The sequence below is a fragment of the Vulpes vulpes genome, chromosome 5 (genome assembly GCF_048418805.1).
Source record: "Vulpes vulpes isolate BD-2025 chromosome 5, VulVul3, whole genome shotgun sequence".
Lineage (NCBI taxonomy): Eukaryota > Metazoa > Chordata > Mammalia > Carnivora > Canidae > Vulpes > Vulpes vulpes.
The window spans coordinates 119,122,949-119,150,765 of NC_132784.1; the positions used below are offsets into that span (position 1 = coordinate 119,122,949).

General features: G+C 37.3%; 1 protein-coding gene across 8 annotated transcripts in view; it reads left to right on the forward strand.

Annotated features, from left to right (window-relative positions):
* The window catches only part of CACNA2D1 (calcium voltage-gated channel auxiliary subunit alpha2delta 1), a 478,954-nt gene that overhangs the window by 446,514 nt on the left and 4,623 nt on the right, over nucleotides 1-27,817 (forward strand). For all 8 annotated transcript variants that reach the window (XM_072759815.1, XM_072759809.1, XM_072759808.1 and 5 more), the window contains 12 exons: nucleotides 436-498; nucleotides 1,140-1,243; nucleotides 2,101-2,187; nucleotides 3,016-3,083; nucleotides 3,467-3,505; nucleotides 5,072-5,143; nucleotides 5,963-6,115; nucleotides 6,719-6,771; nucleotides 8,444-8,499; nucleotides 8,917-9,046; nucleotides 11,250-11,359; nucleotides 12,167-12,249. In XM_072759815.1, the coding sequence (XP_072615916.1) occupies nucleotides 436-498; nucleotides 1,140-1,243; nucleotides 2,101-2,187; nucleotides 3,016-3,083; nucleotides 3,467-3,505; nucleotides 5,072-5,143; nucleotides 5,963-6,115; nucleotides 6,719-6,771; nucleotides 8,444-8,499; nucleotides 8,917-9,046; nucleotides 11,250-11,359; nucleotides 12,167-12,249 (1,018 nt within the window). The remainder of the gene's footprint in view (nucleotides 1-435; nucleotides 499-1,139; nucleotides 1,244-2,100; nucleotides 2,188-3,015; nucleotides 3,084-3,466; nucleotides 3,506-5,071; nucleotides 5,144-5,962; nucleotides 6,116-6,718; nucleotides 6,772-8,443; nucleotides 8,500-8,916; nucleotides 9,047-11,249; nucleotides 11,360-12,166; nucleotides 12,250-27,817) is intronic.

Below are 27,817 nucleotides of genomic sequence, written 5' to 3' on the forward strand. Positions count from 1 at the left end.
TGAAGCTGTCCAGCACAGATTTCAAGATCATTCATGAGCTGACCATTTCCTAAGAAGCTTATCCTTGACACTTTACTCCCTATTGCTTCTTACCTTACGCCTTATGTTTTTATGACACCAAATGGTATCACACTAGCTTTCCCTTAACATAGGCTCTTGGCTCCACATGTAAGATCTCCCTGCCGTCTCTTTCTTCTCTGTTAATTCCTTCTTTAAAATGCAGCTGTACTCTTCCTTACTACCAAGTGTCTTCCTTGAGAATCCTCCCTATAACCCTTAGATATGTCCACTATTATATCATAGTTTGCATATTTACTTTGTCTTCCCTTATTTTAGGAACTCGTTTTATTTCTCTTTGTATCATCAACCTCTAAATTATTATCTTACCAAGAGTAAGTGGAATAAAAAATTTCCTTCTTCTGTCTTCTGTTTTAGCAAGGGAGTGAAAGCACGGTTTGTTGTGACTGATGGTGGGATTACCAGAGTTTATCCCAAAGAGTAAGTTCAAATAACATCTGTAGAAATCAGTATGTGACAAAAAATTATTATAGTTCTGTACATTACTGTATAAGGAAGCCATTCTGTAGAGAAACTGATTAATAGATTAAAATGGAGTCATTTAACATATCTACAATATTAAAATAGCCTATTTCTTTGAAAATGCTATATGATTATTCATTTGTACCTTTGGATATTTGGGGTATTTATTCCAAAACTTGAGAGATTTTTTTTTTCCTCTTCGTAGACACAAGCCAACCTAAATGAACATAGTGGTTACAGCCCGTTGGCAATATTTTCCTAGCACCTCATTGTTTTCACTGTTTTTAATGGATCTTATCTCTTTTATCCTCAGAACAGTCTGTAAAGTGGGCTGGAGAGACTTATTACTATTAGTTGACCTGTTAACTACCTTGTACATCATTATCTGCAGAGTAAAACTAAGAGCTTTTTCTGACTCTTACTATCACCATTCTATGGTGATATGTAGCCTAAGGAGTATCATTTACACCATCAATTACCACTGACTTTCTTAGACATACCTGAGATATAGACATATCTGTAAAGTTTCATGATGTTCACAGGCAAGTAGGTTATCAGGCAGATTAAAGAATAAAAATGAAGAGCCATTTCTTCCTTAGGGCTGGAGAAAACTGGCAAGAAAACCCAGAAACATATGAGGACAGCTTCTATAAAAGGAGTCTTGATAATGATAACTATGTTTTCACCGCTCCCTATTTTAACAGTAAGTATCATTTGGAATTCTGCGTTCTCAATTTCCTTTTTTAAAAAACTAAATTATTGTTACTATCCACTTTCCCTGAAACCATATATCTTAATTGCTCAGAATAGTCTTTATTCACTATGTACTGTATGCATGACATTGGAAAAACAGAAGCACCTATTTAACTAAGGAGGTAAAATGTATACCCAGCAAACAGGCAGCCAGAAATGTAGAGAGAGCATATCTCTGGGCATGTGTAATACCTAGAAACACAGGTAGGTAATCCCTTGTTTCACAAACTGCAACTATATTGAAGAATGTATAATGACTTTCAAAAATTAATCAGTTAATCAATTTTAGTTCAATGAATAAAATGTTCTTGGATTCTGTCCCCAAACTTTTCTAATTTAATCCCTGAGCCTCGGGGTTGGGGGCAAAGAGTGGAGGATGGAGTGTATTCATCCTCATTTTCACAAATGAGGGAACTGAAATTAAGAGAATTTTGGAGCTTTGTCCAGGGACTTGTCTTCTAAAATACAAAGGCCACTTTGAGTTCTAAGATCAGTCTTTCCACTTCACTTCAGCAGCCTCCTCACTCTTTTAGCAAGCCTGCATCCATTATGTTGTGGAAATAGATGCAGCCCAGCTGAAGAAATCATATCCCAACATCAGTTCATTCACAGCAACTCATGGACACTCCAATGAGTCTGATGTATAGAGAAAGACGAGGGAAGAGAAGACTGTACACCTCCCTATTACCTCTCTGTACTAGAGTACTTAAGCAAAACACTATCCACCTGTAGCTATTAAGAGGAATTCACTATTTTATTTATCTACACAGACCTAATGTCCATTTTTGTTTTTTTTTTCTTTTTCAGAAAGTGGACCTGGTGCTTATGAATCAGGCATTATGGTAAGCAAAGCTGTAGAAATATATATCCAAGGAAAACTTCTTAAACCTGCAGGTAAGCACATATATTTTGTATATGTATGTATATACATATATATACATGACCAAAATTAAATGTGATCGACCTAATATTCATATTAAAATCTTCTAGTACTTATCTGGAAGGCCATCAGGGTGCTTCAACCAAAATAAAGGCAAAGACAGACATGGAAATTTTAAAAAATAAAATATAATTAGTTACCTATGAGACTGGGGAAAAATAAAATTGATACTGTATGGAGATGAGTTTTAAAGCTTATATGTTTATACAGCTTCTGACACAAATTTATAGAGTCAAATCAAAAGTCTCAATGCTGGGTTGATCTAGCATTTCTGCTCCATAAGTATGTCCTATCAGATGAGTTTAAGTATACAAAAGGATATAAAGCCAAGGATATGAATTTTTGTAATAAGTTATACATGAAAAGTTTCCATCATTGGAGGAAAAGATAAATAAGTTATGGCATATCTATACTATGTGCCTGATGAAATGCATTAGGTAAGAATTTTTTTTAATAAAATTACAGTAAAGTCGAAAATGACTTTTTTTTTTACTAAAATAAAACTGAGCATCGATGGGAACTGGCAGTAGGCTGGTGTCAGTGGATGCAATAAAGTAGAAATTATGTTTTTCATTATATGATTCAGTATTTGTTTCAGAGAGCATATGCTAGTTCAGACTGAGAGCGTAGGTCAGTGGCCTTCCTGCTCCTGCAGGCTGTTTTACCCCTCACTGGTGGAGCTACAGAGACTTCCCCCATCACTAACTCAAACTAAGAAAGAAACTAGAATCACAGCCATGTTTTTGAAACGTGTGTAAATTTTTCTTAATGTCATTTTGCAGTTGTTGGAATTAAAATTGATGTAAACTCTTGGATAGAGAATTTCACCAAAACATCAATCAGGGATCCGGTAAGATAATTTTTTTTCAACGTTTATTCTACACTCCCTGTCAAATGCAAGTAAGAAAAGTAAAAGTAAAGTCTTACACATTGACAACATGAATTTTCATTGCTCCCAAATTGAAGCAGAACTATGAATTACTATTTCTGGAAAGTTTTTGTTTCAATTAGTTAATAAAAATAATTCATTGTTATAATTTGAAGTACAAGATAGCTATTAATTGAGATTTTATAAAGATAAAACTATTAATTTTTATGGGATGGACTAGACTCATCTAATCTTACTTTTATACTTGACAAATTATTCTAAGATTTATAACATATTAATAGTATATCATTTAATTACTTTTTTATTTAAAAATGTGGGGTGATAATTATGTTTTTGTCTTTCAGTGTGCTGGCCCAGTTTGTGACTGCAAAAGAAACAGTGATGTAAGACAACTTTTTAAAATAAAACTTTTAACTGTCATTTTTTTGTGTTAACTATTACAAACACATCAGTGCTAAAATTGAAGGAATTTTTATTTGAACACTAAAAAATTATTTTATGGATTTTGAAATCATTTATATGTAAGAGTTTGAATTACATGATTGTAATTCCTCACCTTATTGTTTTAAATATTCACATAAAAAGCCTGTCTTGGTATGGACTCTCTTGTCCTCCATCTCAGCTGTGTTTGATCTCATGACCCTGAGATCAGGATATGAGCCAAAATCGAGTTGGGTACTGAACCAACTGAGCCACCGAGCCCCACCCCCGAATGAGCAGAGGTTTTTTTTTTGTTGTTGTTTGTTGCTGTTTTTTTAAGATTTTAATTATTTGTTCGTGAGAGACACAGAGAGGCAGAGACAAAAGGCAGAGGGAGAAGCGGACTCCATGCAGGGAGCTTGATGCAGGACTCGATCCCCAGATCCTGGATCACGCCCTCAGCCAAAGGCAGATGCTCAACCACTGAGCCACACAGGCACCCTCCGAATGGGCTATTTCTACCCCAGGTGTCCTTAAGTTTGATGAGGGCAATCTTCCCTGGTCTTTGGTACTGTCCCTTCATTTGTTCACTCTGTTTATAGTGAAGAGAAAACTTCTTGAGCTAAATTTTAGAATTATGTATTTTTTTAAATCAAATTCCACTTCCATGATTAGATTTTACATTTTCTTCTGTTACTTCTCTTGCTCTTTGAACTTCCTTTGTCCCAAAGTTAAATATGCTCTAAGAATGATACTATATATATTATTCCAGAATAAAAAAAAATTTCCACTCTTTTTTTTCCTAGTTTTGTGTGTCTGTTTATTTCTAAGACAAACAGTGGGTTCATACCATCGTATTTCTAATCATGCACAATTATAAACCAATAATTTTATTTTTATAGTTTCTCCATTTTGTATAGACTTTATAAATATAGACAATGAAGACTGTTTTAGAGCCATGATTTTTAGCAAGCTGCTTCTACATTAGGAGAGTGGGATGCATATATCCCCAACTCTGAAAACAATGTTTTTGTTATTTTATACAATAACAATTAAACCAATTCATGCATTTAAACATGATATAAACCATACTGCCTTTTTTTAAAAGCATGTAGCATGGTGATTACAATGCACTTTTAAAGATATGTCTTGTCAAAATATTAAGTATGTGTTTATACATTATTAAATATTTTGTTTTATCCAATTTCCTGGATCATTCAAATGACCAAATGGGAAAAAGATTGCCATTTGGAATGGCAAAAAGATTATTCCTGATTTGTTTTTAGGATTTGTTCAAAATGGGTTGACAGTTTTAGTTAAATGGGTGGTAGAGGATAAGAAGCCCTGAGAGTCTGATATGAATCTGTGTGTCTCATTTCATCAGAAGCTCTTGATTATATATGTTTAAATTTTCTCCATTTTTTTGTTAAATTCATCTACATACAATGACGTTATGAAAATGGCGCCTTCTAACTAACCATCCTCAAAATGTGTTTTTTTTGTTTTGTTTTGTTTTTTTACTTCGGTAGGTCATGGATTGCGTGATTCTAGATGATGGTGGATTTCTTTTGATGGCAAATCATGATGATTATACAAACCAGGTAGGTTCCTGAAGTGGGACAAAGTACAGTTTCCAAAGTGTATTTTCTTGATTAGCATTACACAAGTCCTTCAAACCATTATAGAAATTCAGGAGTAGTTATAGTACTGTCAGAAAATAAATTTTAAAATGCTGATGTAAGATACACCATTAAATACATTCTGAATATAATCTCCTGATACTTGTTAGTGGAATTTCCTTTCTGATACTAACAGTTACCTTTAAAACATATAGTTGAGAATGTTAACGTGATGGGAACTTTTTTTCTGGATTTCTCAGAAATTTAGAAAATGTTCCCATATTAAGTATTAATAGTGTCTCAATACGCGGCTGCTGTGATCTCTTGACGTCTGTTCCAAATCTGCATGTTGGCAGCAGGTAGGCTTAATGGGCTCATGCAGGATTGTAAGCAGATTAGAATCATTTGCCAATTTACTGCATTTCCGAGTGTCTATTTCTGGTTTCTCCTGAGACAGGAAAGCTCTCTCAACCCTGAGCCTTTTGGTAACTGGCTGGAGTTGAGCTTCGAGTTGGCCCCTTGAGGCCTCTGTTCTTGCTCCCACCCCAGCCCTTCTCCTCAATGATGCTACAGCCCTGTTTCCCACAAGGAGGCCGAGGGGCTGCGGGGTCACCTGCGCCCGCCGCTGGGACCGGGATGGGGATGGGGACGGGGACGCAGTATCGGCCGCATCTCCTCGGCTCTGCCCCCCCCCCCCCCGCCGCCCCCGGGAGCCCTTGCACCTCACGCTCCCACCCCCTCTTCGTCGCCGCGGCTGCAACACGGGCGTCCATCTGAAACTTATTTTTCCTCCTGTAATAGATTGGAAGATTTTTTGGGGAGATCGATCCAAGCTTGATGAGACACCTGGTTAACATCTCGGTTTACGCCTTTAACAAATCTTACGATTACCAGTCGGTGTGCGAGCCCGGCGCTACGCCCAAGCAGGGGGCAGGGCACCGCTCGGCCTACGTGGTCAGTAACCCCGGCCCCGCCCCGCCCCACCCCGCCCCGCCCCGCCCCGCCCCGCCCCGCCCCGCCGTCGAGGTCCTTCCCCCGCTCCAGAGGCCCCTCCCCTCCCCGGAGACCCCACCCCTCCCTTGAGGTTCCCTCCCTGGAGGCCCCGCCCCTCCTGGGAGCCCCGCCCCCCGCCCCGGGCGCCCCGCCCCTCCCCAGAGCCCCGCCCCTCCTTCGAGGTCCCTCCCCGGAGCCCCGCCCCCGCCCCCAGGGGCCCCGCCCCTCCCCGGAGCCCCGCCCCTCCTTCGAGGTCCCTCCCCGGAGCCCCGCCCTTCCTTCGAGGTCCCTCCCCGGAGGCCCCGCCCCTCCCCGGAGCCCAGCCCCCACCCCCAGGGGCCCCGCCCCTCCCCGGAGCCCCGCCCCTCCTTCGAGGTCCCTCCCCGGAGCCCCGCCCTTCCTTCGAGGTCCCTCCCCGGAGGCCCCGCCCCTCCCCGGAGCCCCGCCCCCACCCCCAGGGGCCCCGCCCCTCCCCGGAGCCCCGCCCCTCCTTCGAGGTCCCTCCCCGGAGCCCCGCCCCCGCCCCGGGGGCCTCGCTGTAAGGTCCTCCTTTCTGGCCCGCAGCCTTCGGTCGCGGACATCCTGCACATCGGCTGGTGGGCCACGGCTGCTGCCTGGTGAGTGGCACCTGCGCTTCACTGGGGATGCCGAGCGGGTTGTACCAAAGTAGTCATGAATGTGAGGACAATACAGATCTCGTGACATGCGGTTCATTAGTAGGGGGAACGACTTTCCTTTCATGTCCCCAATCACATACTGCTAATGTTTGCAGATAGTTTCTCCTAAATGCTCAACTGAGTTGTTGGGACGCCTGGGTGCTCAGCGGTTGAGCGTGATCCTGGGGCCCTGGGATCCAGGCCCACTTAAGGCTCCCTGTCGGGACCCTGCTGCCCCCTCTGCCCGTCTCTGTCTCTCTCATAAATTTTTTTTTTTAAAGCTGTTGCAGCTGTTGTTTTCATATGAAAACAGTGTTTGCTCGTGCAAACTCCAGGGTCTTCAGAGATCTATTGAAACTCTTGTGTTTTTCTCTTTACACTCAGTTCTTTAAATTGTAGGGGTATTAGCCTATAAGAAGTTTCTGCGTATTGCCTTCAGTACCCAAATTAGATGTCTTCATGGGTCAAATCCAAGACCCCATAACTCATCCTTTCACCTCTTTCCTACTCATCCAAAGGCTGGCACAGGTTCACCCTCCCTACCTCCTTGAACACCTCACTTGAACTGTACCACCCACAAAAACAAGATATGTAAACTGAGGCACTGTGGAAAGTCAGCAAGATCAGATTTGTCATTGTTGGCCTCTGGTCAAGTTGCTAACCTGCTTGTTTGGGATCCTCTCTCCCCCTCACTCACTTACCTCCTCTGTATCCTGACCCTACAGTATTGTGCAAGCCTTACTGCATGTAGATTAAGCTTTAACGTTTATTTAATGGTGAGGCTTTCCCAGGGAAAATGAATGATTATACCAGTTTGTGAAAGTAGCAAAGACTTTAGATTTAAAATCCTATTTTTTTCTGGGGGAAAAACATGTAAAAAATGTTGCTTTCTGTTGTGACACTGGTATTTATGTGTTAATTGACTCAGGTTTTCTAAATCTAGTAATCCTGAATATGTGATTGCCTTGATTCTATTTACTGGCCAGAATCTACCTCCTTCTCAACACCCTTTTTTTTTTTTTCTTTTAAACTAAATTCAGTTCCAGATGATTCTATACTATTCTATAGTATTTGGCTCAATTGTCATTTACTATAAAGCAGAAATGTACCATATGCCCTATGTATATTATAGTTGATGAATGTCACATTATGTATTTACAACTATATTCTATATTGTCAAGTAAATAGTTTAAAAACCCACAGCACAAAATTGTTTTTGTTTGATCTTTTGTTGTTTTCCACCTTGGAGTTTTAAAACTAAAACAAGGAGCAATCCTGAATGTGAAACCTACGCTGTAAAATACTGACAATTACCACTCCTCCATGATCACATTTGTTATGAGGCCTCTTTATACCTAAGCACCTCTTTCTTGGTCCTGAACATTCCTGACTTCATCACTTCTTTCACAGAAACAAATTTACAGTGTTTTGAATTTAGAAGCATCATGTGCTGAAATGGACCTAATTATATAAAATAAAACTGCTCCTTAACTTTTTATTGTCAGATTATCAATTTTTTCCAAACAGATGAAAAGGAAATGTATGTGTACATACAAAATTATTCAGTTAATTGTATAGCTTATAAAGGAAATATTTATATTTTTATCAATAATTATTCATATTTACAACTTAGGTCTATTCTACAGCAGTTTCTCCTGAGTTTGACCTTTCCACGACTTCTTGAAGCAGGTATGTGAACACTCAGCTTTTTTTATTAAAATTTTGTTTTGGGATGTACTGAGTTCATCCAACTCAGAGAAAGTATATGTATTTGTGTATATGAGAGAGAGAGAGAGAGCACCCATCCATTCAGTAGTTTCAAAGATTGGAATCTTTTTGTCATGACTTTCCTAATGCTTTGACAATTTTTTTTTTCTTTTTTAATGTCATTGGCCTCTATTTTGTAACCTCCTATTTATTTAATTTTTTCTCTTGATATTTATTGGGCACCTATTAGGGGCTGTCCCTAGATTACCCAGCAATAAATAAGCCCCACAGGGTGCCTGTCCTTATACACTTGGTGTGCTGAGAAATGAAGGCTCTGGGCACTGACTATAGTGTCCCCTCCTGGTGACCTGTGTCCTTTTTTTTTTTTTTTTTCCACAGTTGAGATGGAAGAAGAGGACTTTACAGCCTCTCTGTCAAAGCAGAGTTGCATTACCGAACAAACCCAGTATTTCTTCGATAATGATAGTAAATCATTCAGTGGTGTGTTAGACTGTGGAAACTGCTCCAGGTAATCTGTGTCTTCCTTTTAGGAAGAATCCTTGGTCACTAAGAAATTGGATTCGCTTTTATAATCATTACAGAGAGTAATGGAGATTGTTGTTCCAGATCTTTAGTTTCACTGTAGGCTTTAAAAATTTACATTTTTTAGACCTTATCCTGTCTGGATAAGTTGTAATCCTTTCAACTATCATAATAGGATCAGGAAAATTGTACCTTCTTTAAGCCAAAACATAAAGAAATCTGGTATATAATACATTTTTGTCTAAAAGAATCCCTTAGGGGATCCCTGGGTGGCTTAGCGGTTTAGTGCCTGCCTTTGGCCCAGGGTGTGATCCTGGAGACTGGGGATCAAGTCCCACATCGGGCTCCCTGCATGGAGCCTGCTTCTCCCTCTGCCTGTGTCTCTGCTTCTCCCCCGCCTCTATGTCTATCATAAATAAATAAATCTTTAAAAAAAATAAATAAAAAATAAAAGAATCCCTTAAAAATTTTTGCTAAGGTCATAGAATTTTATGAACTATAATAAGCTTAGAATTAATTATAGTACTTCTATGTAATTCTAAGCCAAATATATGATTTCTATTTACATTTATTTACTAAATAGGTTTAAGAAAGATATTCTGGGGGTGAGGAGTTTTACTTCAACCTTTCACTGAAATTTACAATTGGATGTATCTGAATTGAAATCAAGAACTAGGAGAAAATATTACTTCCTAAAAATAATTAGTAGGCATAAAACATCTTGAACAGTTTTTGAAAGAGATTGAGAATTCAGTTTCATTGTGGGGGATAGAAGATAAAGGCAAGGTGGGATTTTTTTAAAGTTTTGAGAGAGATTGATCCTCCCTGTGGCAGGATCCCTGATAATGGAGCAGAGAGGCACAGATTTGGGACACTGTTTTTAGCAACCGAGGGCAGGTTATTCTAGAAGCAGTGTTAACTTAGAAAAGAGGAAATAGGAGGAGGTAAGGTCATCTGAGCATGTGAAAGGGCTGGAATAGTTGCTAGGCGATCTAGACGTTTCTAACAGAAATGTTTTGCAGAAGCAGTTAGCTGAAACTAGCATGAATTTTTAACAGATATGGTCGGTCAGTAGGACTTTTCTGATTTACTTTAGCACACCTCTGTGTCCTAGGAGGTGGTTGGGGTAGGAAGAGAAGAGTCAGGCATCAACTCAGAAAAAGCATTGCATCTTGTGTAGAACTTAGACTATGAGGCTATCAACTTTAGGGAGCAGAATCGTAACACCTGTGATGGTTATCTCAAAACTTCAGAATCCTTTGGCCTTTGACTAATAGGTGTCGGTAACAGCAATCTGTGCTTTAAAAACTAAATAACATTGCAGCGTACCGATTTGTAATCAGGATATGAACCTCAATCACGGTGGCTTTTGATTCACTTCATCCTTGTGCCCCAGGTTCAGTGGAGAAAAAGGAAATTCAATTTTTTGGGAAAATGTATACTTGTAAAGAAGTGACTCTTTAATGACAGACTAACATGTTTATCTTAAGAAGCCACTTAAGACATGGAAGAAGAAAAAAAAAAAAAAACACTGAATGGAATTGAAAGCCCTTCAAAGCCTGTCTCTGTGTCGTCCAGGTTAGAAGTTATAGCCCCAAGAAGCTATTTCAATGATGAGTTATAATTAATATTAAATTTTATGCCTGAGTCCCATTAGTCATCTTTCAGGTGCTTGGTAGCGTCAGGAGGCTGCTGTTAACCATGCTGGGCAAAACAGAAAACCTTTCCATCTCTACGACGTTGGTCAACAGCACTGATCTATATTTACTCTGCCCTTAGGCAGGATGCTTAGACTCTTCAGGCTTCTAATATTTTCATCTGTAGAATAAGATAATATTTCAGTAATAAGTACCACACTTCCTTAAGCATATCAAATCAAACATTTATTCCAGGAGTTTCAGCAACTCAGTCGTACTTATTTTGCATTGAGGACTAACACTTAAATTTTCTAGTATTATATGGGAGAGGTAACATGTGCATGCTAATGAGTCAAACATGGTCATGGTCATGTTTCTCTTCTAAAAATCATTCTCATTTTGTTTTACTATTTAAATTGGTGATGCTTTGTGTTTCAAGAGGTCAGATTTTTTTTCTTTCATTTTAATATGTAAAATTGGAGGATTTTTGTTTCTTTCCCCCCAGAAGAGAATGTCCATTTTCTCTCATTTTTAAAAATATTTGTTTTGCAGAATCTTTCACGTAGAAAAACTTATGAACACCAATTTAATATTTATTATGGTTGAGAGCAAAGGGACTTGTCCCTGTGACACACGACTGCTTATACAAGCAGAGCAGACTTGTATCCTTTGACGTCAGCGATGCTTGGAAAAGAACGCCATCTTACAGTAAGGCATCTTTAACCTTGTCACGTTGTTTATGCTCAAAGAGCAAAACATACAGAGTGCCGTGATTACCTCCCACAGCAGAACAGACCCCTCGCACAAAATGTGCTTTGAATGTGCAGACCGATGATGCTAGACAGGCACCAGAGAATAATGGTATGTTGAGGCTCTATGGAGGAGGGTTTCCAAGTAGATCTGGAAATGGCTTGCAAGACGAGGGAGGGGCAACTGGTTTGGGGCTCCGTTAGCTGGGCCCTGTGTAGCTGGGATTGTTAAAAATGGAGTTGATTATGATGTCTACAGTGGATATAAATATGCTAAATTGACAATGCAATTAAAGCATTGTGACAGCAGGGATTGTACAGAATTCCTATACCCTTTGCTTTTGCCCGTGTTTCTTGAAAAAAAACACGATTTTTATTATTAGCAATTAGTTGTTTATAATAGGAGGCACCCTGGTCCTCCCTTGGGCTGCTTTATATGTATTACTCTGAGTCGTTTGTTCATTTCATCCCCTTAATATTTTACAGATACCTATTCAGTGCTTGCCCAAGGGCATGCTGTATAGAATAAAAATAAAAATAGCAGCCATTAGTTTGACAAAAGAAAATTGTGGCAGTTTACTTCTTTAAATTCCTTAAGCTCTTGAACTAGTTGTGCTGGACTAGACTAGTGGTGTAGGTGTCTGTTCCTTGCTTCGGGAAATGTATTTTTTGTGTGTGGGAAGAATGAATAACTTCATATTCCTTAACAAGTTTCTTTAGCTGATGGTCCGGATCCTTGTGATATGGTTAAGCAACCCAGATACCGAAAAGGGCCTGACGTCTGCTTTGATAACAATGCCCTGGTAAGGCCAAACTTTTGTTGTATTAAAACATGAGAACTCGGTGGTCATTGTCTTCAAGAATTTAGGGAGACAAATTACAAAACTCCAACATAGTGTCTTAATCATAGCTGATGTACTTCGCTGGTAGATTGATTTTTCATTTCAGTATTCTTCAGGGTTAGCCTAAGCTTCACAGTTGCTTCTTCTGTTCTTCCCACAGGAATTGTACTTTCAAACACAATTCCAATCAGTTCACTAATAATCCCAGGTCGCAAATGCAGTCGTTTCAAACACTTTCTCTTCAGTAGTGATTGATAATAAATGCTATGTGAGTTGCCTCCTTTCATTTATAGTCCAATCTTGAAGATAGAAAAGGTATTTTTATGTTTGCTTAGTCTTTGTCTTTATTCAGTGCATTAAAAACCTGTGAAATAGCTATCGTCCTGTGATTGTATCATTCTACTTTTTTAACATGGTTTCTGACTCGGCCAGAGATTTGTATTTTTACCTTGCAGTGGTATTAGACCGGGTCAGTTACAAAGGGCTAGGTTCATAAATTTTTTACAAAACATCTTTATTGTAGGTCATGTAAAGACAACTACTGCTTTTCCTGTAGGGTGGCAGTCTTCCTCCAAGAAATGCTATTCCAACATACTGTGCATGCAATCAGCTGTATGCTTTTAAAATAATTTTAATTATTAAGAAACTTTATTCTCAAATGTGAAGGCCACACCATCATTCCTGTCTAGTTTTGAGAACTAATTATTTCAATTTAATATTCCTCAATTCTGATTCTTCGTGGTGGACTTTGCATGAAGTGGCTTGCATACACTAAGGAGCATGCAAAGAGAGATCATCATCTTATGAACTGTTTATTCTAAAAAATGTCAGACCACCTCTTGTTTAATGTGCATTTACAGAGGTGGTAATTGATTTAGAATAGACTTACCTCCTATGTACTTATTTACTCAAATATGCACATAGCTACATTTGTCCCAGAAAAAATAAAACATTTCCAGATACATGATATGCACTTAGATACAAATTATTCACTTAGATGAATTAAAGCGAGAACAAAAATAAATAAATAAAATCAATGATGAGAAATAAGGCTTAAAAAACAAGATGTGTTAGCCAGTAATTCCCAGTTATGTCTGCAAGAACTATTGATCATTTCTCTTTGATGGAGAAAGTGATTCAGAGTTGCAGCTAAGTTTATTTTTTTCCATCATATCCTGTTAGACTTAAATAAAAACCCAGATCTGAAGACTCCTGTTGTTCTCTCTGTTATATTTTCAGGAGTTTTGCCCATGTCAAATCATTCCCCAAAGAATGTTGAATGTGGGCCTAAGGGGAGTGTTGCTCATTAGGGAAACTTCATTCATCAACTGTTTGTCACTAGAGACTGAGATTAAATTCACTCAGCTGAACTTTAAAGATCACATAAAAACCCTATTACCCCAAATATTTTCATCCTAGGAGACTATCTTCATCAAGGCACTGCAAAGCTTGGACTATGACAAAAATTTTCAATAATTCATGTTCTTGTGAATTATACATCGGAGTGTGTGTGAAAGTACAACCCTTGCTCTGTAGCTTAATGTGCTAATGATGTCTCGTGTTTCTTTCGCAGTGAAATATTTTGGTAATGCTTATTTTGCAATGGTCACTGTGAATCTGCTCTGGATGGAGGCTCGCATAAACTGCTAACTGCCAGCAAACTGCATGAAATCTCATCTTTTATGTCTTCTTTTCTGTGTTTTCTTTCCTTTTCCTGTACTTGCTACTTTGCCCATTATTAATAGGATCAACTAATGTGCACAAGTCATGCCTCTACCATGATGTCAGCTCCTGTCTTCATTGTACTGCAAGTTTTCATGTGGTGTGGATGGTCAGTCACTTTCTCTAATTTTTCTTTTTTGTGCATTGGCTTGAAATTTTAATAAATAATCCATATCCCTAAATCCACTATAATAAATGTTCTGAAACCAGGTTATTCAAATCCCAGTGCTTATACTGCTTTGTAAATAGTTGAATTCAAATATTGCTTAAGTTGCTAATCCTAAATCAAACATAGGAAAAGGATATGCTTATTTAAAAATCAATACCTTCTTTTAAGATTTTATATAAAGATTAAGTCAGTATGGGAAAAATTATATATGCTTCAAGATGTCTTGCATTTACTAAAGAGAAATACCCTAAGAACAATTATTTGAGTTGGTCATCTCTGTTTTCAAAAGATGCTAACATATTTTCTAAGTCAACAATTCTGGTTTTTTCTTTTCCTTTTTAAACAAGTGGGACTTAATCGACTTTTTATATTTTTATTACCAAAATACTGATACTCTTATTGAAATATTTTAGAACAAGCGCTTCCAATTTCTAAGTTCATCTTACATAGAATTACAGTATCTAGGCTAAAGTGATCCTTTATTAACTTTTGACCAATTTCTGAATTCTATCATTCATATGACCGAATAACAGTTTCTTTTCCGATGCTCTGGAATCATCATGAGTAGTATTATTGGAGCAACTTTGTGTTCTTTCTTCACTGCTGTCCAGGTATTCATTGATTAGGGAACCACTAGATGGAGATATGGCCATTACTGTGAATGGAGTGAGCTCATCAGAGAGGGAGAAAAGTGGAAGAGCAGACAGAGGGAGTCTCAGAAAACAAGTACATTTTTTGGGGGGGGGGGAATCATAAAATCATAGTTTTCATGGCTCAAGATTCCACATGAAAGAAACCTAGCTGATTTGGATAATAAAGACCAAAATTAAATGATCCCCTCTCCATGGACCTATTTTTAAAATTGATAGAGAGGTAGCTACTTGAAGTCATGTTTTACTGATCCCTACCCAAGTGGTTATACCATTTACATATGAAAAATATAGTGAAATCATTTTTTCCATGTTAAGTTTTTTATACTCCTCCCTATTTGTGATCATGATAGAAATAAGCAAACTAAAACCTAAGAAAATAGTGTAAATAGTATAAATATTCACTCTGTTTTCACCTTTGATTTAGAGGTTTGCTTCTCTCAATCATAGAATTCTTAGGTAAGATATACAAGCAACTAATTCACACAAAAATATAGGTCAATTACCCTTTTTTATCTTTATGTGAATGTTTCTAAGGTGTTTTTCTTTCTCACCATATACTATAAACTTACCAAGAAAATAAATATTACTGTGGATTCAGCTGGAGGGGATCAGTACATTTTAATGAAATAATTTTTGAAAGATGAAAAGAACACATCTGGGATTCCCTATTATTATTGTGTCCTTGAGCAATATATAATGAATAGTCTTGAGAAGATGATGTAGATGGCATATACTTTACATTAATAAGACTTGTTGAGTCTTTAAAAACACAGTTATCAGTATGGAACAGTGAATCTTATTTATGCAATTTGAGTGTTGATATGATGCCATCAAAAGAAGTATCATTTTCTCTGAAACAACACAAAGTTGAAAAAAATAATGTCAGTATCACCCAAAAAGACGGAGTCATTTGTTCCCGACACTGAAGACCAGTAAAATCAAAGTCTAAGCTTCAATGCCAGTCTAATTGTAACTAGGAATTTGTGGTGGGTGAGATTCTGCTCACAGATCTCTGATATCTTCTAAAGGATCATCTCTATATAAGAACTTCAAGAATGACTGCCTAAAGCCAAGACCCCTGTATCCTATGGAATCTAAAAAGAGTCTCAATTATCGATAACCCGTTATAAAGCCCCATACTGTGAGGACTTCATTAAAACACAAGTGTTCAAATGAGAACTTTTGACAGGAACTTTTTGAAGATTAAAGAGGTAAAGAAGAACAAAAGAAAGTTTATCAAAGAAGTAAAGCAAGCCAGTAATATGTGCCATTGAGAAAGTTCATTATTTTATGCAAACTGCAAACCCAATTTATGATAGCACATTACTGGGTACATGAAGAATGAATATACAGATGTGTGTATGTGGTATACACACATTTAAATAGTTGAACAGATCCATCACCTACTTCATGGGTTAATGTGGTAAGTGCATTACAGTGCTGTGTAGGAGAACACATTATTTATTAGACATCTTATTCCTATGAAAAGACTTACTGTATAATATCCATCTGCCTAATTTTAAAAATACATTTTCTTTGAAGCGGGTATAGGTGGTTTAACTACAAACCTGTTTAAACTCCAAAGTTATCTATTATTTGAGGGCTGTCTTCACCAGTGATTTTGACTTTTGAGTATGATGACTATAATTCAGAAAACAAATAAGTTACAAATTATTGAGCTCTTACTGTGTGTAATTAGCCACACCTACTTATTCTAATTTGGGAAAGAAAGGCAAAATTAAGAGTTTAGCAATACTTGTTTAACAAGAGAAAACCGAAGATATTTTAGCCACTACAATACATGGTCTTAAAAGAAAATTGGGACAACATCATATGCATAAAAGAAAAAAATTCTCAGTTGACTTATTAAGAGTCTTTTGAGAGAATCTCTAGATGAAAACTGAAGAAAAAATATTAAAATAATGTATATAATATTAACACTGCATTCTTTTTCTCCTTTGAGGTACCAGTGTTAAAAATCAGCCTGATTTATCTGCTCATACTGTTTGTGAGATTTTGGTCTATCTTTAAGACAGAAAATGCTAAGGTTTCTCCTACATCAATGCATTTGCGACTTAGAATGGTTTTAGCATCTATCTCTTAATTTCAAGTCTTAGTATATGTGGTTGCCATGCAAAACACATGAGAGAACATGACAGAAACTGAAGAGGCAGATTTTTTTAGTGTTAATCCACTTGCAGACTTGAGGGACTCCAGTTAACTTATCTAAACTGCCCCGTCCGAGACTTGACATCAGCACACACAGGAATTGCAACTGAGCAAATAATAAACAAACCAAAAAAAAAAAAAAAAAAAAACCTATAAATATAAAAGTACTAATATAGGAATTTATTTGACAAAATATATCTTTAACACTTACTGTACACTCGTAAATTAGACCATTCTTCTGGATGTGAGATATCTGAGACGTGTTTATACTAAAAAACAGTTTTTTAATCTGGAATTCAAATGTAACTGAGCATTGTTTCTTTTATCTTGTTGTCCTACCTAGAGGGAAAAGTATTTGAGTAAACAGGAGCAAGTATGAAGTCTCTGAGATAGTACACACTGACCCACTGCAGAGCCAGACAGTGTTATTAGAGCAGAGGAAGTTGTGGAGGGAGGAGGAATATAGAAGGATAAAGAAGCAGCCAGGTTCCAGAGGCCTTGCTAAGAAATTTAGATTTTGTTCTGAGAGATTTAAAAAAAAAAAAACTTGATTTATGAGTTTTAAGGAGACTGCTTTTTGGTAAAAAGATTGTAAAAGAGCAAGAATTGGAAGCAATGAGACAAGGGAGGCAGCTTTTGAAGGACTGTAGACAAGTGATGGTGACTTAGACATGAGATAGTGAGAAGTGGTAAGTTTGGGGATGTATTTTAAAGCTAAAGTTAAGAATACATGCTGGTGAATTATGGTCAAAAAAATAAAAAGGAGGAGTAATCACCGATGCCTAGTTGATTTGCCCTGATCTATTCAGGCAGATCATAACTTTGGGCAAGTTTGAGACCTTTCCAAGATGTCAAATAGGAGAGGCAGCAGAGATCAATCAGTGTGGAGGTTAGAGGAGCATTCAGGTCTGAAGATATGCAAGTGTGAGTTATTGTGGTTCTGGTCCAAGATGGTGACATAGAAGTTCCAAAGTCACTTTATCCCACAGACACACTAAATCTACAACTATAAACAAAGAAAGAAACTGAGAAACTGAATGACCCATACACACTGGGTGAATGAGAGAACAGCCACATCAAAACAGGTATGAAAGGCTGAGACACACTATTTCCAGAATCCCTGTCTGTGCCATAGCAACTTAAAAATCAGGAGGGAACTGGTAACTCTGAGCTTTTTCCTGCAGAATGAAGGGTTTGCTCTGAAAATCTAATACTCTCACTTTTTAAGACTTCATGCAAGGCACAGTTCCCCCAACCACTATCTCTGAAAGTCTAAGAGGGCTTATGTCCATGAGACCCATAGGACCAAAGGAACATAGAAACAGTTCTCATCAGGCTCAAGAGGACTTACTGCGGCTCTCCTCCCAGGGCTCAGAGAAGATGGACCAGACAGAAATGGCCTACTCTCATGCTTTCCCTGATAGTGGCTATCTGCATCCTTAAACAGCTGTTGCCTGCGAATAAGGCTCATTGAGCACATGCCTCCACTTTCACCCTATGACACTCTCCAGGACCTAAAGGAACTTGTAAACACATCTCACGTTTGCCTTTTGAGGCTACCGCCCAAAGAACACCCCCTTTATCCCTTGGCTCTGGTGGCCGGCAGGGCTGATGTCCTCAGGTACCACAGGACAGTGGCAAATAAACAGGCCTTAACTGTGTATTTCCCCAGGGTTCAGCACAGAGAAAGCAGACAAAAATGCTCTTCTGTCAGCCATACCCTAGAATGGAAAGGTCCATTTGCATACCTAAGAAACCGCTGCCCTGGGTCTGTGCTCCAATCAGCCTGCATCCAGGTGCTGTATGATCTCACCTCCACTGGGCCACTGACAGGTATCCCCCACCCACATCTATTGGGAGCTGTTGAAGACTGGGAAAGGTGGCTGTTTCATCTAATGCACAGAAACCAACACAGAGTCCAGGAAAACAAAGAAACAGAAAAATATGTTCTAAACAAAACAAGATACAACTCTACTAAACAGACCTTAAGGAATTCAAAATAATGGTCATAAAGATGCTTACCAAAGTCAGGAAAAAAATGCATGAACTTGGTGAAAACTCAAATAAAGAGAAAATATGAAGTACAAAAAGGTCACAGAGCTGAATGTAATGTAACAGTAATAACATGAAAGACAAAAATAACATGAATAGATACCTTAAAAAGCATTTAACAAAATACAACATCATTTCATAAGAACCTTGGTCGGATTGGGTCTAGAGGAACATCTGTCAACATAATAAAGGCCGTGTATGTATGACAAACCCACAGCTAACATTCTCACTGGAGGAAAATGTCTCAGAGATGTGACAATGCGGCCCACTCTCACTGCTCTTTTTCAATATAGTAGTGGAAGTGCTTCCTAGAATTTTATGCAAGACAAAGAAGTAACAGGGATCCAAATAGGGAAGGAAGAAATAAAACTACCAGTATTTACAGATGAGATGGTTCTGTATGTAGACAATCCCAAAGACTACCGAAAGACATCATCAAAAAGGAGAGGTGGCACAGATCAATCAGTGTGGAAGTGAGAGGAGAATTTAGTAAATTTGCAGGATATAAAATCAGAAGTCATTTGCCTTTCTATACCTTAATAATAAAACCTCTGAAAAAGAAAACTGTCCCATTTGCCATAGCATCAAAAACAAAGTATTTAGAAATAACTTCAAGGAACTAAAAGAGCTGCACAATGAAAACTATAAAACTTTACTGAAAGACGACAGACAGACCTCCTGTGTTTATGGATTTGGAGAATTAATATTGTTAGTATGTTCATACCACTGAGAATTATCTATGGATTGATTCAGTGTACTCCCCATTAAACTTCGAACAACATTCTTCACAGAAATCTAGAAAACAATTCTAAAATTTGTATGGCCCCACAAAAGACCCAAAATACCATGACAATCCCGAGGAAACAGAACAAAGCTACAGTAATCAAAACAGTATGGTACTAGCACACACACACACAAAAAAAAAAAAAAAAAAAAGACACAAGGACTAATGGAACAGAGGCAGCCTAGAAGGAAACCCCAAATATATACAGCCAACTAATATTCAGTAGGGTAGCCAAGAACACCCAGGGGGAAAGGATGGTCTCCGGCAGACAGTGCTGGGAAAATAAACACAGGCAGGGAAATGGAACTGAACCCTTCTCTTACACACTCACAAAAATTAACTTTGAAAGGATCACAGGCTTTAATGTAAGATGTGATATGATAAAAAAAAAAATCCTAGAAGATAAAGCAGCAAGAAAGTCCTTGACGTTGGTCTTGGCAATAATTTCTGGATACAATAAGGAAAACACAAAAGCAGAAACCAACAAATGGGACCATGACAGCTTTGAATGCTTCTCCATAGCCAAAGAAACAACTAAATGAAAAGGCAACCTACAGAATGGGGGAGGGGGCATTGCAAACCATATAGAAGATAAGGAATTAATATCTAGAATATATGAAGAACTCAGAAAAGTTTTTTTTAACCAACTAAAAAATGGACAAAAAAATTTATAGACAAGTTTTTAAAGATGACATCAAAATGGCCATTGGCTACATGAAAAGATGTTCAGCATGAACAGTCTTCAGGCAAATACAAATGAAAACCACACACTTCAGCTTTAAGACACACCTTAAAGTATGTGAAAGTGAATGGATGGAAAAATATATCCCATGCAAATGGAAATCAAAAGAAAGCTGAGGTAGCTATACTTGGACACAATAGACTTCAAGACAAAAACTGTAATAGGAGACAATCATTATACACTGATAAAGGGTTCAATCAAAGTGGATCTATAACATTGATAAATATTTATGCATCTGACACAGAGGCACTTGAATATATACAGCAAATATTAACAGACCTAACAGAAGTAGGCAGCAATATAATAGTAGTAGAATACACTTAGCTACAACTATTGGGAAGCAGAAGGTAGTTCTAAGAGGGAAGTTTATTGTGACAAATACCTATATCAAGAATAGAGAAAGGTCTCAAATAAATTTACATCTTGAGGATTAAGAACAACCTAAGCCCAATGTTAGAAGGCAGGAAAGAACAAAGATCATGACAGAAAGAAAAAAAAAAAGAAATAGACACTAAAAGGACGATAGAAAAGGTGAATGCAACTAAGAGCTGGTTTTTTGAGAAGATATAACAGACAAAACTTCAGCTAGACTTACTAAAAAAAAAAAACAGAAAAAAGCAAAAGGGGAGGATTAAAATAAAACTATCAATGAAAGGAGACATCAAAATTGATATCACAGAAATATAAAGTATCCTAAGAGACTACCATAAACAATTACTTGGCAAAAACTAGAAAATCAGATGAAATTAATAAATTCCTAAAACATTTAGCCTATCTAGAATGATTCATAAAGAAATAGAAAATCTGAATGTATCATTTACTAGTAAACCGACTGAATCAGCTCTCAAAAACCTCCCAACAATCAAAAACCCAGGAGCATACAGCTTCCCTGGTGAATTTTGCCAGACATCCAAAGAAGAATTAATACCAAGCTCTCTCAAAGTCTTTCAAGAAATAACAGGAGGGAACACTTTCAGACCCATTTTGCAAAGCCAACCTTACCATTATCCCAAAGCCAGACAAGGACACTCCAAGAGTAGAAAATTATAAGCCAATATCTTTGAGGAACCTAGATGCAAAAATCCTCAACATGCTAACAATTTGAATTCAACAATACAAAACTATATGCCCTCATCAAGTGGGATTTATTCCAAGGATGCAAGGACAGTTCAGCATTGATAAATCGACCAATGTGATACACCATATTAACAGGGTAAAAGGAAAATCATACCAGCTCAATAAATGCAGAGAATGCACTTGCAAAAATGTAACATCATTTTGATAAAACCCTTAATAAAGTTGGTATATAAGGTAAATACCTCAACATAATCAAGGCCCACAGCTAACATGAACAAGACAAGGATGCCCGTTCTTACCACTTTTCTTCAACATAGTGCTAGAAGTTCTAGGCAGAGCAAGTAGCAAAGAAAAAGAAATAAGCATCCAAATTGCAAAGTAAGAATTAAAACTATCTCTAATTTGCAGGCAATATACAATATTTAGAAAATGCTAATGACTCCACCTATTGTAATAAAATAGTAAAATTGCAAGATAAAGAAGTACAAAAATTGGTTGAATTTTATACACTAATAAAATATCAGAGAATTTGCAAAAATAATTTCATTTATAGTTGTATCCAAAAGAATAAAATACCTAGGAATAAATTTAACCAAGGAGGTAAAAGACCTTACACTAAAAATTATGACAGAAAATTGAAGACAAAAATAAATGGGATGAGTGCTCATAAATTCGAATTATTGTTAAAATGTTCATACCATCCAAAGCAATCTACAGTTTCACTGCAATTCCTATCAAAATTCCCTGAAATAGAACTAATAATCCTAATATACTTATGAAACTACAAAATCCTAATACCCAAAGCAATCTTAGAAACAAGAACAAAAGCTGGAGCCATCACACTTTCTTGATTCCAAACTATATTATAAAAATACAGTAATCAAACAGTATGGTACTGGCACATACACAAAGACACACACAGATCACACAGATCAATATAACAAAATAGCCCAGAAGTACACCCATGTGTATATATGTCCAATTAATTTATGACCAAGGAACCAAGAATATACAATGAAGAGAGAGAATGGTCTCTTTGATACATAGTACCAGGAATGGCTACACCCAAGACAATCAAACTGGAACACTGTCTTACACAAAAACCAACCAAAAATGGATTAACTACTTGAACTTAAAGACCTGAAAGCATAAAACTCCCAGAAGAAAACCTCGGAAGTAAACTCGTTGATGTTTGTTTTGGCAACAATTTTTTTTTTTAATTTTACATCATAGGCAAAGGCAACAAAAACAAAAATAAAAATGGGACTACATCAAAATTAAAAGCTTCTGCACAGCAAAGGAGACCCACAAAATTAAAAGGCAGCCCGTGAAATGGGTGGAATTAATTGCAAATCATGTTTTGATAAGGGGTCAATATCCCAAATATATAAAGAAATCCTACAACTCAATATCAAAAATCTGATTAAAGAATGGACACAAGATCTGAATAGAATTTTTCTGAAGACATATAGGTGGCCAACAGGTATAGACATTTATTATTTTACCACTCTGTGCTTTATTGCACCTTCACAGATATTGCAAGGTTTTACAAATTGAAGGTTTGTGTCAACTCCACATCAAGCAATCGTACTTCTGTTATTTTTTCAACAGCATTTGCTCATTTGTGTCTTTGTATCATGTTTTGTGATTTTCACAATATTTCAAACTTTTTCACTATAATTATATGTGTTAAGGTGATCTGTGACCTTTGATATTACCATTATAATTGTTTGGGGGTACCACTAACCACACTCATTTAGGACACAAGCTTAATAAATATGTCTGTTCTGAATGCTCTACAGACTGGCCATTTCCCCATCCCTTTTTCTCTCCTTGGGCCTTCCTATTCTCTGAGATGAAATGATATTCAAATTAGGTTAGTTAATAACCCTGCAGTCTAAGTGTTCAAGTTAAAAGAAGAGTCACCTTAAATCACAAAGTAGATATGATTGAGCTCACTGAGGATGGCATTTCAAAGGCCAACACAGGCTGAAATCAAGGCATCTTGGCACCAAACATTTGGACAAAATGTGAATGCAAAGGGAAAGTTCTTAAAGGAAATTTAAAGTGCTATCCCAGTGAATACCCAAATGATAAGAAAATGAAAACAGCATTATAACTGACATGGAGCAAGTTTTAGTGGTCTAGATAGGAGATTAAACCAGCCACCATAGTGCCTAAGCCAAAGCCTAATCCACAGCAAGTCCCCAATTCTCTTCATTCCTATGCAAGCTGAAAGAGGGGAGAAGCTGAGAGAGGTGAGAAAGCTGCAGAAGAAAAGTTTGAAGGTAGCAGAGGTTAGTTCATGAGATTAAAGCAAAGCCAGCTCTGTAATATAACAGTACAATGGGAAGCAGCAAATTATCCAGATTACTGAGGTAATCAATGAAAATGGCTAAGCACTAAGTGGCAGGGTTTTTTTTTTTTTAATTTTTTTTATTTTAATTCCATTAATTAACATGTAGTATATTATTAATTTCAGAGATGCAGTTAAGTGATTCATCAGTTGCATATAATACCCTGTGCTCATTACACCACATGCCCTCCTTAGTGTCCATCGCCCAGTTACCTCATCACCCCCCTCACTTCCCCTCCAGGACCTCTTAACTATATAAGAAATGAACTGAGGGTAGTGACAAGTTTTCAGTGTAGATGAAACAGCCTTCTATTGGAAAAAGACCGCATCTAGTTCTTTCATAGCTGGAGCCAAGGAGTCAATGCCCATCTTCAAAGGACAGACTGTCTCTCTTGTTAGGAGCTCATGAGCTGGTGGCTTTAAGTTGAAGTCAGTGCTCATTGACCATTCTGAAAACTCCAGGGCCCCTAAGTCAATCTACTCGGCCTGTGCTCTATCAATGAAAAAACAAAGCTTGGATAACAGCATCTGTTCATGACATGGTTACTGAACATTTGAAGCCCAGTGTTGAGACCTACAGGGGTGCGGGGGGAGTCCTTTCAAAATGTACCTGCTTATGGAGAGCACATTTAACCACCCAAGAGCTATGATAGAGATGTACGGTGAGATGCATGTTGTGTTCATGCCTGCTAACACACCAGCCATTCCGCAGTCCGTGAATCAAGGAGCAATTTCAACCTTTCTAGGTCTCATTAGTTAAGAAATACATTTTGTGAGGCAATAGCTGTCATGGATTATGATTCCTCTGATTGATCTGGGCAAACTTTACTGAAAACCTTCTGGAAAGGATTTACCATTGTAGATGTCATGAAGAACTCTCACAGTTCATGACAAATCAAAATATCAACATGAATGGGAATCTGGAATAAGTAGATCCCAACCCTCATCGATGACTTTTGAGGGGCTCATGACTACAGTAGAGGAAGTAACTGCAGACGAGGTGGAAATAGCACAAGAACTAGAATTACAAGTGGCACCTGAAGATGTGACTGAAATCTCTACAATCTCACGATAAAACTTGAGTGGATGAAACTCACTTATTATGGATGAGCAAAGAAAGTGGTTTCTGGTGACAGAACCTCTTCTTGGTAAGGATGCTGTGGATATTGTTAAATGACAATAGGGGAGTTAAGATATTACATAAATTTAGTCGATCAAACAGTGACAGGGTTTGAGAGGATTGACTTGAATTTTGAAAGAAGTTCTACTGTGGGTACAATACTATAAACAGCATCACAGACTACAGAGAAATTGTTCTTGAAAGGCATAGGCAATCAATGTAGCAAACTTCATTGTTGTCTTATTTTGAGGACTGGCCACATCTACCCAGCCTTCAGCTCATGGAACCTCCTGGACCTCACGTGGAAGCTGGATATTGAGTCATGGGTTTGATAGCCAGGTGGTTCATATGCACTCTCTATTCCGTACATTAACAGCTTCCTGTAATCCTGATGTTTGTTTTTGTATTTTTAAAAAACTGAGCACAGTGAAAACCTTTTTGGAATCTCTTTTCTTCTGGATTATAAAAATACAGGGGGAAGTGCTATGAGGAATTTATGTAATAAATATATATACATATATACACATATATATATACATCTACGTATATATATATATACACATGCATATGTGCACATAAAAAAAGACCCCGATCAGTCTGCAGCCATCAGTAATTGAGGCAAGACCCTCCACCAGCAGAAAAAAAAAAAAAGACTCACTGAAAGCCCAGATTTTAGATATAATGCTATTGTACACTAAGAGACAACAGTATAAACATAACTTTTATATGCACTAGGAAACCAAAACATTCATTTTACTTGCTTTATTGAGATACTCACTTTATTGAATATCTGAAACTGAACTTGCAGTATATCCAAGACATGTCTGTCCATGAAAGAGGTTCAGTGTCACTTAGTAGAGACATGCAAATCAAAACTTAAAGGAGGTATCGCCTCACACCTGCTAGAATGGATATTATAAAAAAGACAAGAAGATAACCATTGCTGGCAGGATGTGGAGAAAGGGAATCCTCTGTTAATGGTGGGAATATTAATTGGTACAACCACTATGAAAACCAGTATGGGGCTGCCTCAGAAATTAAAAATATAACTACCATATGAATTGGCAATTCTGGATATTCATTTGAAGACAATGAAAACACGAGAAAAGATAGATGCACACCTATGTTCGTTGCAGCATTTTTTTCAGTAGCTAAGATATATAAACAACCTAAGTGTCCATCAACAGAGGAATGGATAAAGAAGTGGTGTCTGGATAGATAGAAGGACATCTGGTCATTTGTGTTAACAGGATTGGACCCTGAGGGCATTATGCTGCATGAAACAAAGCCAGATAAAGACATATAGTGCATGATATCAATTATATGTGGATTCTATTTTAAAAAAAAAAGGAAAGAAAAAAATTGATAGAAACAAAGAGTAGAAAACTACTTGCCAGTGGCTAGGGAGGGATAAGGAGAGGTTGGTAAAACGATACAAGCTTTTGGCTATAAGATGAAAACAGTCTAAGGATCTAATAAAACATGATGCCTATAGTTGATAACACTGTAGAACTGAAATCTACCCAGAAAAGTAAAACATAAATATTCTCACCAAACAAGAAAAGTGATAAATATGTGGACGATTGACATGTTAATTATCTTGGAGGTGGTAACCTTTCACAACATCTGAGTGTATCAAATCACCTAAATCTAGATTTTAAATATAATTTTATTTGTCCATTAAAACTGAAAGTCAAAATTTTAAAAGCAAAGTGAAAAAAAAAACATTTTTATACTAAAAAGGATAAAAGTATGAGCTATTAACAAATGAATAGAATTCATAGCTGTACAACTGGATTAGATTACCTAGGAAGAAAATATAAAAAGCGAAATAACTCCTGGAAAAGTCTATCATGTGGAGAGCATGAAGAGAAGCAATTTGAGCCAAAGAGAGTAAGATGAACCCAAAACAAGTTTGGGGGGAACCAGAAGAGACGTTGGGCAAATATACAGGAGAAAATATTGAAAGACGAGAATGCTGTACATTGCCCAGTGCTCTTGAAAAGTCAACTAGAATGAGGACCAAGAATGGAACATCACCTTATGCTTCTCCGTAGATTTAGGAGATAGCTTTTGAAAAATAACAAACAGAAAAAGGTGTTCTGCCTCAAAATGCAGCTCAAGAGGAAATTTTATTAATTTACTGGGTGGCAGGCACTGTATTAAACCCTAGTGGGGAAAACAAGCCGATATTCTCTTCTCTGCAAGCTCAGTCATTGGATAATCATTCTGAACATCTACTACTTTATTTACTTACATTGCCTATTATTTTGATTATTTGATGATGATGAACCTTGGCGTTAGTGAATTCTCTTTGTAATGAACCTTGGCGTTAGTGAATTCTCCTTGTAAAAGCCTCATATCTACTTATTTTTCTAAACCAATTTTATGAACTCAGTAACTAAAAGGAATTAAAGGATGTAGAAAATGTTGCAAAATACAGAACCTAGGGATGAATAGGATAATTCTGCATTAGTAGCGAACTTCATGAGCTACCACCAGACAATGGGGATTCTGAATAAGTATAGCAATTCCTTATATTTCATGATTCTGTAATTTAAACATCTGGTGCCAGCTTAGCTCTTTATTTTGAATATATTTTTACAGTGCATGTATGCTTCAAATACATTATTCTTTAATTTTAGTAAAGGTCCAGATGCTACATTTATAGCCTGGTATGTTCAC